The 12,917-nt window shown below is 38.7% G+C and overlaps 1 protein-coding gene across 1 annotated transcript in view; it reads left to right on the top strand.

The window, feature by feature from the left end:
- The window catches only part of dpyda.1 (dihydropyrimidine dehydrogenase a, tandem duplicate 1), a 394,532-nt gene that overhangs the window by 252,388 nt on the left and 129,227 nt on the right, over positions 1-12,917 (top strand). Inside the window, exon 16 of the mRNA XM_056450967.1 lies at positions 12,545-12,628. Coding sequence (XP_056306942.1) covers positions 12,545-12,628 — 84 coding nt within the window. The remainder of the gene's footprint in view (positions 1-12,544; positions 12,629-12,917) is intronic.

Below are 12,917 nucleotides of genomic sequence, written 5' to 3'. Positions count from 1 at the left end.
CTTTTATCTATTTATTGGGATAGTTGCTCTGTTAACTTGTTGAAAATTCATCTGTACACCTTAACAAAGTGATGGCTATTGATATTTTTATAGTTTGAAACAATATAGTGTATACCAGTGGTTCTCAAACTAGTGGTACGCAGAGGAATTGCTGAATAATTAAAGTAAAAAAATGAACACACTTTTAACCCTTTAACCCTACGATAACACCGATGTGATCAGTAAATTGATTTTAATAGGTTAAACCTATTATTTTATTTTCAATTTTCTAATGTTTGTTATGTATTCTATCATTCATTCATTCATTTTCTTTTCGGCTTAGTCCCTTTATTAATCCGGAGTCGCCACAGTGGAATGAACCGCCAACTTATCCAGCACGTTTTACGCACCGAATGCCCTTCCAGCCACAACCCATCCCTGGGAAACATCCATGCACCTACTCACACTCATACACTATGGACAATTTAGCCTTCCCAATTCACCTGTACTGCATGTCTTTGGACTGTGGGGGAAACCGGAGCACCTGGAAGAAAACCCACGCAAACGCACGGAGAACATGCAAACTCCACACAGAAACGCCAACTGACCCAGCCGAGGCTCGAATCAGCGACCTTCTTGCTGTAAGGCGACAGCACTACCTACTGCGCCACTGCGTCGCCGTATTTTATCATTTGAAGCTAATTTCTTCCAAAGAGGTAAAGTTGGTCGCACATTCATTTATTCGGAAGTCTCTATATTGTTTACCATGTTACTTTGAATATTCGATCAGAATTAGCATGCAAGTATGACTTCAAAACAACATTAACACTATCTACAGTAATTGACTGTGAACGATGTTGTACTTTGATACTCATTGGCTGCTTATATGATTTCCCTATTTAGAATTTGCAAATAATACATTTCTGAAATAATGTTATTAGGGAGAAAGTCTGAATATAAACCAACTTTACCTATAATTCTTCCCCATATTTGTAACAGTTGTTGGGGGCGAATGCCATATTTTTATATCCCAATGTCGACAGGTATAGTTTAATCATTTGCTTTTCTGACACACAAAGCCTACTCTAACGACTCTAACGTGCAGTAAGCAGATCTAATTTCTAATTTAATTACATAAATCCAATTCACATATTTACAAGTGAATCTTTAGATTTCAAAGATATGCAAATAAGTCATATACACATGCAACCTACATTTCAAACTTTTAAAACCCATTTTACTTTAATTGTTGACGTTTTATTTTTTTTACTTTTAAGCACAGTACAGTGTTAATGTTCAAACCATTTATAATAGTTTTTAATAAATATTCATAATAATAAGAATTAATCTGCCACTTTTTTTAACTGTGCAGAGCTTTAGCTGCTTAATTAGCCCAACTGTGCAACTGTATTTCAATATCGGTCATTATGGTGGTACTTGGAGACAATTTCTTTCTGAGGTGGTACTTGGTGAAAAAAGTCTGAGAAACACTGGTGTATATGAAATAAAATATATATAAATAAGTTAAATAGCAGCGAAGGTACTGCAGTTTATCACCAGGTTAATGTATCATAGGCTACATTCACACTGCAAGGTTTAGTGCTCAAATCAGATTTTTTCTCAGATCTGATTTTTTTGAATAGCTGTTCACATTGTTGTTTTAAATGTGGCCAATATCAGATTTGCATTGTGAACAGATCATGGTCCTAAACTGACCTGCATGTGCAAAAGTACAGTTAGGAGCAGCACAAAATGTCGAAGAATGCACACAATGTGAAGCAAGCACATTGTCAGGTTATGCTTAATATGAATATTGCCCTTTTCACATACCACCAAGGTCATGAACTGTAAAGGGTTGTTCTGCTGTGTATTTCAGCATTTGAAACCTGAAATAAGTCACTTGTGATTGAAAACACTGATCATTTTGTGATTTATAACAATTGCGGTGCGCGTCTTTCTGACCACCGGTGTAGTGAACTCATCAAGGGTTATTGAGCAGCCGCAGACTGAACTGTGAAGGCGGAGTTGGTTTATCTCTGTTTGCAGAGTTATTTCGTATTACTTATATATTAAATATAGTTATAAACAACAGGCACGTGCTGAAGAGGGTTTGGGTGCTTGGCTTCTTTAAAATGAAAGTGCCCCCTCCTTTGCACACAGATGCTCTGTCCACAACACCCTCCCGACTCTCTTTAGCTTCGCTATGTACCTGTGCCCCAATCGTTAACCAGATTGGTTAACAAGCACCAGTTTTGCCTTAAATTTTTTGTTTTTTAAATGAACACCTAACTTTCTGTGGTAAAGTAATTGCCCTGTGTGCCATTCTACTATACTGCTGAGGAGTAGATGATGTTTGCAGCACAGAATGATGACGCATGTTGCTCAAAGTTTATGTAAAACTCACATGAAATCCTACATAACCGTTCACACTGCGGTCACATTGCAAAACATCTTGTCTGTGTCTAATTTTTTACTACATATGAAAGTGGCATAAATCTGAAGTAAAAAGATCTGATCAGATTTGGGCCACATTTTCCTGCAGTGTGAATTTAGCCATAGTTTACAACACCAATAGAGACTATAAACCTCTTTGAACTATTAATAATGCTAATAAAAGTCTTTTTTTTTACTTTTTCAAATATCAAAAGTCATAGGAGGAATGATCGAAGTCCTAAATTGTGATTGAAAAGCAAAAATTAATGAAGAAAACAAATATGAATGACCGGTAAAACATGAATGGTGTATGTCTGTCTATCAATCTGTTATTCTAATGCTCTTATTAGAAATTATTTTAGATACTGAACTGGAGTTCTAAAGGTATTTTGGTTTGAAATAGTGTACAACCCTGTTCCTTGTACATTGTTATTGTAACTTAAAGGTATTGTAAGCTATTTTGGCTAAAGCTTACTCCCTACCATGGCTTTTTATTTATTTATTTATTTGTATTTTTTTGACAGAGCCCAGGGGTATCACAAGAAGTGATTTCTCAGGACATCTATTCCAGCTCTGTCTGTCAGATACTATGGGCATTTTATGCATGGCATCGCCAAAAAGTAGCTTAAAGCGCTTTTAGCAGGGTGTTATTTTATGACGACATCCTATGAAAGACCACAAAAATCAACCTAGGTCATAAATGTGGTTATAAACAAATATTATATGCAGGCCTGTTCACAGTGAGTCTGCAGCGAGTATGTTTTGTGAGACTAGACTGAACCTCTATAATGTCAGCATCTCCTTTTTTTCCATTCCCCCTCATTTTGAGTGCATATTTTGTCACCAGATTCTTTCACTCCTCTCTAATGCCCTTTGAGATCAAACCAGACGTGCTGATCCAGGGAATATGTCAGCAATGGGTAATGTTGTCCTTATCAGCTTTGGAGTTGATAATCCTTGTCAAAGACAGTGTCAGGTTTGATCCAGATCTTCCCCTTTGTGGAACATGCCCTTAGAGTTTGTACAATGATAAGATGATATTTCTATCTCTCTATATCAGGGGTTTTGAAACTGTAGGGCGCGCCCCACCAGAAGGGCGCCAGCACCTATTAAGGGGGGCACGAGACATTTAGCAGTGTACTCGAGTAAATTATGATGACGATTTTTTTGCGATCACTAGAGGGAATAATATGATTAACGTAAGCTCCACATCTGACAAAAAAGTACCCTTCTGAATGAAATCAGCAGGATGCCCATCTGAATCTTTCACTTACTTTGAAGACACTACTGATTACGTTCACATGGACATCAGTAATAGTTAGTTGCCTTAATCTGAATCCTATAAATACGGTGTTTACGTGAAGTGCTTTTTGAATTTTGCGTCACCAGGCTATTCACATTTCCTGCAGAGTCTCTTTTGATTTTGAGTGTTTCATCTTTAATTCCTCAACTTTTTAACAGCAGTTTGGCAGTTTATCTTTAACTCATGAACATTTCATTCATGCCCCTGTGACAAACTGGGGTTTTCGAATAAGATGGACTGCTGGAAGAGTGTTGTTTTTATTGATACCGCACGTCGAATGGAAAGATAAAAAACTTCCGCGTTTCGTGATGTGTGTGTTTGTGTGTGTGTGTTGTCCCTTACTGATCTTGTCACAAAATGCGGTGAAAAGTCCTACACGATGTTAATAGTTTGATCGCAGTGTTCACTTCAATAATGCCACTAAAATCTGCATACTCCACGTCTTAATTCCATTTCTGTTTAGTTCAATTATGATCAAAAATCAAAATCAAAAGTCGCTGTTGACATGGTAAACTCTTAATAAGAGTATTGTCTTAATTATATCAAAATCGTATTAAAGTATTGTTGCCCATGTAAACGTACTCAATGTTCGACTCAACCACACCATCAGGGCTCTGCGAACTTGGCTTTGCGAAGCAGCATTTTCTATATGTACGTACATCAAAAGCAAGTATGCTATGGCTCACGCTTATTGACAGTGGAAGATGATTTACGGTTAGTCGTGTCAGGAATCCGACCACAGATTAGCATGTTTCCCTCACAGAAACAAGCTCAGCCATCAAACTGAATCAGGAAAGCTGTATATATGTTTCAATGTAATTAATTCTACGCACTTTAAATGCAGCAAGTAATATGTGAATGATGTTTGCGCATACGTTATCATTTTGGCTGGAGTGGGGGGTGCCTGAGGAGGGTAAGGGGGGGGGGGGGGAGTGAAATTGGTGTGTGTCCTAAAAGTTTGAAAACCCCTGCTCTATATATACTGTATAACACAGGCCTGTGTTCTTTTTGTGGGTAATTATAATTCTCAGAGTATTTAAAAAAAAATAGGTGATTAATATTTTTGGGTTTGTGTGCAAGACTAGATTAAAACAATGTCGAGTCAAATAGAAGTTGATTTGAGAAAGCCTCCTGGTGGGAATTTTAAAATACCTACGGTTGCCAGGTGGTTACAAATGTATTACAGGGTGTTGCTAGGTTGTTAATAAGGTCTGTATGGGTGGTTACTATTAAGTTGCTTGGGTATTCTAGGAGGTTGCTAAAGTGTTATGTATGATTGCAGTATGGCTGCTACAGTGTTTTAGGTGGTTTCCAGGGATATTTTACTAGATGGTTGCTTGGGTACTCTGGGTTGCTACTAGGATACTCTGTGTACTGGGTAGGGTGTTCTGGGTGTTTTTTTTGGTCACGAAACACCAAAACACATTTTTTGAGCTGTTGACAGTCATATATGTGTCCCACGCTGCTAAAAACACTATTAGGACACATATATTTCACAAAAAAAGTAAAAATTGGTTGTTTTTGTGCTATTTCGAGCAAATTCGTTCTTCCAGTTTGAAACAAATTTTTGAAGCTGCGTCATGGCGATGAGATCCTTGCATGTAATCCAGCATGGAGAGTGGATGTCTGTACCTGAGAGTACTTCGTGACGTCTCTGAGTGTGCAGCATTAATACATGAGAAAGACTTCCTTCAAACCAATCAACACGCTCTATTGTGTATGTGGTGCAACTTCATTAATATGCATGATAGCTTCGAAGACTGTTTTTACTGGTTACAGTGTTCAGACAGCAAAGAGATGCCATGTTGTGTTACCAAAACAAGTGGAAAAAAAACAATTGTTTGGAGATACAGGTCATCAGTGTTGCATTTATTAATGTGCTACAACGAAGGTTTTGTTTTCATTTCCCGCTATGAGAGTGCAGCTGGACTCACGTGTGTATTACAGTGCACGCGACAAAAATACGTTTGCAAGGAACTTTTTTTTACCCGAGGGCTTTTCGCATCTGGAAATGGTGAAATGCCGATTTGCTGCTCTTCTCCTTTTAAAAAAGCGGAAAACGCGGCTCCAGTTTGAGTTGATTGTCCTTTTATTACAGATTTGGTAACTAAGCGATCAGTGGTCTTTGTTTATTCAGATGGCAAAGTTAGTTCGAATCGTCAGCAGTACTCTTTCAGTGTTTAAAGACAGACCTTAGTCAAAATGATTTAGTTACTAAGTTTACAGTACGTTAATATCACTACAATATGATGGGCTGAAAGATCCACTGTAAATGCTGATCTCTGTATGTAAACATGTAAACACTGCTATCAAACTATTACCGTCATGCAGGATTTTCGACGCATTTTGTGACAGGATAGTCTATACACACACGGCTTTCTAACGCTACCTACAGAGTGCATCTAAGTTTTCCGAGAAATGCAGAGTTTTTTTTTTTCTCCCAGTCGTCGTGCAATATCAAACATTCCATTAAAATTATACTCTTCCAGCAGTTCCTCGTATGCAATATCCTGTTTGTCACGGGGGCATGCATGAAATGTTCCTGAATGAAAGTGAAAGAGCCAAACTGCAGTTAAAGTCCACAGATTAATAATTTGTCAAATAATTTGATTACTGATGCCCATGTAAACACAGTCACTGTCTTTCTCCCCGGCGTCTGTGTGTTTGTTTTGGCTTTGTAAAAAATCAGCACGTGCCCAAACGCAAACTCCTATTTTTATGCAAAACCTTCCCTCGTTCCCTCTCCCGACACTCTGACTTTTTCCAAACTAGAGATGTGAAAACACCCTGCTGAGACAGGGGGGTTCATGGCCCTTTAAGGTGTTCTGGGTGGTTGTTGTGTGATTGTTAGAGTATTTATGTGGTAGCTAGGATATTTCTAAATGATTAAATCTAGATGGTTGCTAAGGTGTCCTGGTGGTTGGTAGGCTACTTTGGAAGATTGTTAGATGGTTGGAAATCTAGGATATTGCTAAGATGTTTCTAAGGTGTTATTGGGGGTTATTAATAAGTTCCTATAATGTTGTGGGCAATTGTTGTATGATTGCTAGGACATTTTGGATTGTAGCTAGGTATTTCTAAATTATAAAATCTAGATGGTTGCTAAGGTGTTCTGGGTCGTTGCAGGAATATTTACTATATGGTTGCAGAATGGCTTGCTATGGTGTTTTGGGATATTTACTAGCTAGTTGCTATGGTACTCTGAGTTGTGACTAGGGGGCACTCTGAGGTTGCTAGGGTGTTCTGGGAGGTTGCTTGGTTGTTTTTAGGGTGTTCTGAGTGGTTGTTGTGTGATTGCTAAGGTATTTTAGGTGGTAAGTATAGGTGTTTCTAAATGACTGAATTTAGCTGCTAAGGTGTTCTGGGTGATTAGTAGAATACTTTGGAAGATTGATAAGTGGTTGAAAATCTAAGCTCTTGCTAGGCTGTTTCTAAGGTGTTACTGGGGATTTTCAATACGTTGTCAGGATGTTCTGGGCGGCTGTTGTGTGATTTCTTGGATATTTTGGATAGTAGCTAGAGTATTTCAAGTACTAAATCTAGGTGCCTTTTACTCAGTTGCTAAGGTGTTCTGAGTGGTTGTTGTGTGATTAATACTAAATCTAGATGGTTGGTAAGGGGTGCTGGGTGTTTGAGGGGTAGTTACTAGAGGGTTCTTTGAGATTGGTGGGTGTTCTTAGTGGTTGCTTGGTTGTAGTTTGTGTTCTAAGTGGTTGTTGTTTTATTGCTAGGGTATTTTAGGTGGTAACTAAGGTGTTTCTAAATTACTAAATCTAAATAGCTGCTAAGGTGTTGTGAGTGGTTGGTAGGATACTTTGAAAGATTGGTTGGTGGTTGGAAAGAAAGTTTCTGTGATGTTCTGGGCTGCTATTGTGTGATTGTTAGAACATTTTGGATATAGTAGCTATAAGGTATCTCTAAATTATTAAATCTAGATGGTTGCTAAGGTGTTTTCGGTGGTTGCAGGGATATTTACAATATGGTTGCAGTATGGTTGTTATGGTGTTTTATGTTGTTTCCATGGCATCCTAGCAGTTTGGCTGCTTGGATGTTTTAGGTGATTTCCTGGGATATTTACTAGATTGTTGCTAGGGTACTCTGGGTTGTTACTAGGGGGTACTTTGAGGTTGGTGGGTGTTGAAGCTGGTTGTTAGTCAGTTTCTTGGGTGTTCTGAGTGGTTGCTTGGTTGTAGTTTGTGTTCTGAGTGGTTGTTGTGTGATAGCTAGGGCATTTTAGATGGAGACTACGGTGTTTCTAAATGACTAAATCTAGATAGCTGCTAAGGTGTTCTTTGTGGTTGGTAGAATACTTTGGAAGATTGGTAGGTGATTGGAAATCTAAGCTATTGCCAGGCTGTTTCTAAGGTGTTATTGGGGGTTATTAATAAGTTCCTGTGATGTTCTGGGGGGCTGTTGTGTGATTGCTAAGATATTTTGGATAGTAGCTAGGTATTTCTAAATTACTAAATCTAGATGGATGCTAAGGTCTTCTGGGTGGTTCCAGGGATATTTACTAGATGGTTGCTAGGGTGCTTTGGGTTGTTACTAGGAGGCACTCTGAGGTTCGATGGGTGTTCTAGGTGGTTGTTAGGGTTTTCTGAGTGGTTGCTTGGTTGTTGTTAAGGTGATCTGGGTGGTTGTGTGATTGCTAGGACATTTTAGGTGGTAGCTATAGGTGTTTTTATATTATTAAATCTAGATGTTTGGTAGGATACTTTGGAAAATTGTTAGGTGGTTGGAAACGCACTCTGGGAAATTGTGTGGTATTGACTGTTTCTAAGGGGTTCTTTAGGGGGTTAATCAGTTGCAAGGGTGTTTTGGGGTCTAGGAAATTTTGCATAGTAACTAGTTGTTTTTTTTTAATTACTAAATCGATATGGTGGCTTCTGGGTGTTCAAGGTGGTTGCTAGACAAATGCCAGGGTATTTCGGACTGTTGCTACAATAGGTGGTTACAAATGCATTACAGGGTGTTGCTAAGGTGTGTATAGGTGTTTGCAGGGATATTTACTAGATAGTTGCTAGAGTACACTAGGGTGTTCTAGGTGGTTGCTTGGTTGTTGTTAGGGTGTTCCTGGTGGTCGTTGTGTGATTGCAATAACATTTTATAAAAACACACTGGCTGAAGACTCATATAGGCATTAGTTTTAGACCATTTAGTCTAGTCTAATGGCGACACAGTGGCAAGTGGGTAGTGCTGTTGCCTCACTGCAAGAAGGTCGCTGGTTCCAGCCCCAGCTGGGTCAGTTGGCATTTCTGTGTGGAGTTTGCATGTTTTCCCCTTGTTCGTGAGGGTTTCCTCCAGGTGCTCTGGTTTCCCCCAGAGTCCAAAACATATGCTGTAGGTGAATTGAGTAAGCTAAATTGTCCGTAATGTGTGCATGTCCTGGTCCTCCAGGTTGGGGGTTGAGCGTTGGGCTAATGACCCACCTCATAAAAAAAAAAAAAAAAAAAAAATAGATGTTACGAAACCCTGGAAGACAGTAAGTGTAGTCTAGTCTGAGCACAGATCAACTATAGAGTTCACAAATCACAAGCAAAACTAAAGAACAACATCTGACAGGTTCTGAATCAAATATTTAAAATTCTCCAACCTTACATTGAATCTACAGAGACCAGAGACTTGAACGCTGACTAGCTTGAACCACAGACCACATAACAACACCCTGGCATCCATCTAGACACCCCAGCATCAAAGCTTTGTCTTTCCCTAGTTATGAATGCAAACGTGTTATTTCTCCATGGACAGACACTTGTATTTCCCAATTCACACTGCTCTAGAAAAAAAAGAAAGAAATCTCAGCGCCCCGTGCCGCAAACTGCTCTTGGCTGTTTTGTTGTTGTTGTTTTTTTTCACTTCCTTTGGCTTATTTTAAATCTATCCCTTCTAAGCCCGCAATATCAAACAGTCGTCTTGCTGGCCTCTCTCTCCGAAAGCAGCTTACCGTGATGAGAGATGATAGCACTTAATTCACTGTGTGCGTGTCGCCCCTTTTGTAGGACGAGAGGGTGAAAAGAAAGCCTGCCCTCTCATTGCCGTCCTCCTCCTCCCGTTCCTCGCTCTATAAAGGGCTTAAAAGAAACCGGGTGAAATTAAACATTATTGATAATTGGCTTTGGGATCACGGCACATTGTGTCCATTTTGTACCTGTATTTGCTCCTAATTGACCATGAAATCTCGGGCCCTAATCCTGTAAGGTTTCCCCCAGCTGACAATGATAAATAGCATCACCCCACCTCATGGTCCTCTGCACTTTGTAAGGCTAAAATGCTTATTATTCTTTCCCCCCTTTAATGGCTGTCAGTCTGCGGAAAATCATAAATCTACAGATGGAGTCGATGTGGCAGGTTTGTAGAGCTTTTTGTAATTGTTTAAATCCCCCATGTGATGTGGTTTAAAGCCCCCGTGGATCTGTAATTGCCTGTCAAACTCGGCTCGGCTGCGCACCCCACCTCGGTCTGCGTGCCGCTCGCTCACTTGCTCGTCTCTCGTGCATCCGTGTGGAACACTTATCACGGCTCTCATCTATTTTAGAGCCGATGTCTCAGTCAGCGCTGATTTGCTTCGCTCATTGTTTGCATCTGCTCGAGTCTGATAAACAATACAATTGTTTGTTTTTTAGTTATACTCTTTATTAGCTTGCGCGAGTGCGTCTTTTGTGTTTTGCTTTGCTGTTGCATGGTGAATAGACTTCGATTGCATGGAAAGATTGCGGAAAGATTTTTATATATGCGATTAGTGATGCTTTGTACATGTAGAACTGAACATTCTTTGCTGAACTTGAAGTGTGCTGGAGAACTACTTGAGTTGTTTTGATGTTGAGGTTGAAAGATTGAGACCTTGGTTCAAACATCCTTGGTGCTCTTGTCAATTACATGATACGTTATTCTGTTCTTTATTCAGAGTTATTGGAGAATTGGGAGTTTCAGTTTATACAAGATCATGCAGCTCTGCATTATAGCTTTAATGAATTGATATAGTTTAGCCAAAATAAAGAAAAAGAGAGAGAGAAAAAAAAAACATTCTGAAAACTAATGGTTCCAAATAAGTGCTTTGTAGTGAAGCCATACTGCAGTAGGACCAATTTAGGTTCCTTAAAGAACTTTTCAGGCAACAGTTCTTAAAGGGTCACCAAACACCAAAACACATTTTTTGAGATGATGACAGTCATTAATGTGTCCCACGTTGCAAAAAAACATTATTAGGACACATGCAGTGCATCCAGAAAGGATTCGGTACAAACAGCCAATCTCCACGCTGGATTTCACACATGGATCTCAACAACATGACGCAGTTTCAAATTTTCTTTTCAAATGGGAAGAACAGATTTGCGTGAAATAACGCAAAAACAACCAATTTTTTGTGAAATATACAATGCATCCGGAAAGTATTCATAGCGCTTCACTTTTTCCAACATTTTTTTATGTTACAACCTTATTCCAAAATGGATTAAATTAATTTATTTCCCCAAAGTTCTACACACAATACCCCATAATGCCAATGTGAAAAAAGTTATTTTGAAATTGTTGCAAATTTATTACAAATAAAAAACCTGAAAAATCACATGCCCATAAGTATTCACAGCCTTTGCTCAATACTTTGTTGATGCACCTTTGGCAGCAATTACAGCCTCAAGTCTTTCTGAATATGATGCCACAAGCTTGGCACACCTGTCTTTGGGAATTTTTGCCCATTCCTTCTTGCAGTTCCTCTCAAGCTCTGTCAGGTTGGATGGGAACTGATGGTGAACAGCCATTTTTTAGATTTCTCCAGAGATGTTCAATAGGATTTAAATCTGGGCTCTGGTTGGGCCACTCAAGGACATTCAAGGAAAATCTTTTTTCACATTGTCATAATGGGGTATTTTGTTGTTGTATGTTGTTGATTTGCACTGACTCACAGTTCTGATGTTCATTTTCAAACCAACAGCTAGTTATTTTATTTTTAATATCTGAGATGAACTACCTGCTGCTTCTTTCAGTAGTATGACAATAAATGTCACGCAAAATGGTGTGCAAACTCACATTGGTAGTATTTAACAGTGAGTAAAGCACATAATCAGTACCTGAGGGTATTATTGTCATAGTAGTTTTTATGGTGTAGTTTTGCCGAGACGTTGCAGAAATAGAAACTGTTTCTAAAATAGAAATTTCATGCATTTTATTGCGTGTTTATCACATGTAGTTAGGACACGGTGTTAAAGTGTTGTGTCTCAGCTAAAAATAGGTAAAACAGGCGCTTTTACGTATTGTATGTAAACCAATCAGTGTTCTGCAATGAGTCTAGTTCCACCCATTAGCAACTGTATAATTATGTTAGGTTACCTTACAAAAGGGTCCCAAAAAGTGGTGTTGTTTGGTATTTGATACCATTCTTCTGACAGTGGAAACGGAAATAATAGTGTCCTTTACTGTACTTTCTTGAACCACACCACTTGGTGGAAACAAGCCATTAAGTAAGTGAGAAAATCCTAAAATTAATCAAATATGAAACATAAACATAATCAAATATACTTCACCTGTATTTATAAATCTGATTTATCCTATACATCCAAACACTCAAGATGAAGATGGCCTGCAAGATGTGCAAATCACTTTTTTTTGCGCTGTGTTTGCTGTGTTAGCTAATTTGCATGATTTCTTTAGTCAACCAGATGCTGAAGCAACACAGACAGTGTGAACAATTCATTTTTAGTGCATGTGTGCGTGACATATAACAAGGCTGCATGCAGTATGAACGTCAACAAGCATGATTGTAACTCAAAGATGAAAAAAAATGCATTAAATTCCTACCTAAAATAATTTGAGTCTTCTGCATCCATCTCGCAGGAGTCTGGCGCTGATGCCCTGGAGCTGAATCTATCATGTCCTCATGGAATGGGGGAGAGGGGAATGGGGCTCGCCTGTGGGCAGGTAAATCCAGCATTCAGCAGCCACTCTACACAGCCACCATGCAGAGATATTACATTATAAAAAGATTTTTTAAAGTCTTAAAGTTATTATGCTGTTGTTGTTGTTGTTTTTTTTTTTATTTTGTTTTAGAGTCTTCTACAATGGCCTTGCATCCATTCAAGATCTAAAAAAACACTTAGTTTGTTCTCATAAATATGCATAAACTTGTCTTTCAGTGTCTGAGAGTGTTTTTATCAGAGATCAATCACTCTAAATCTCTCTAAATTTATATTCTGAGTGTGAGAAATCA

The sequence above is a fragment of the Danio aesculapii genome, chromosome 24, assembly GCF_903798145.1.
Source record: "Danio aesculapii chromosome 24, fDanAes4.1, whole genome shotgun sequence".
Classification (NCBI taxonomy): domain Eukaryota; kingdom Metazoa; phylum Chordata; class Actinopteri; order Cypriniformes; family Danionidae; genus Danio; species Danio aesculapii.
Note: the sequence above shows the minus strand (reverse complement) of the source record. Positions and strands in the feature narration are given on the sequence as shown.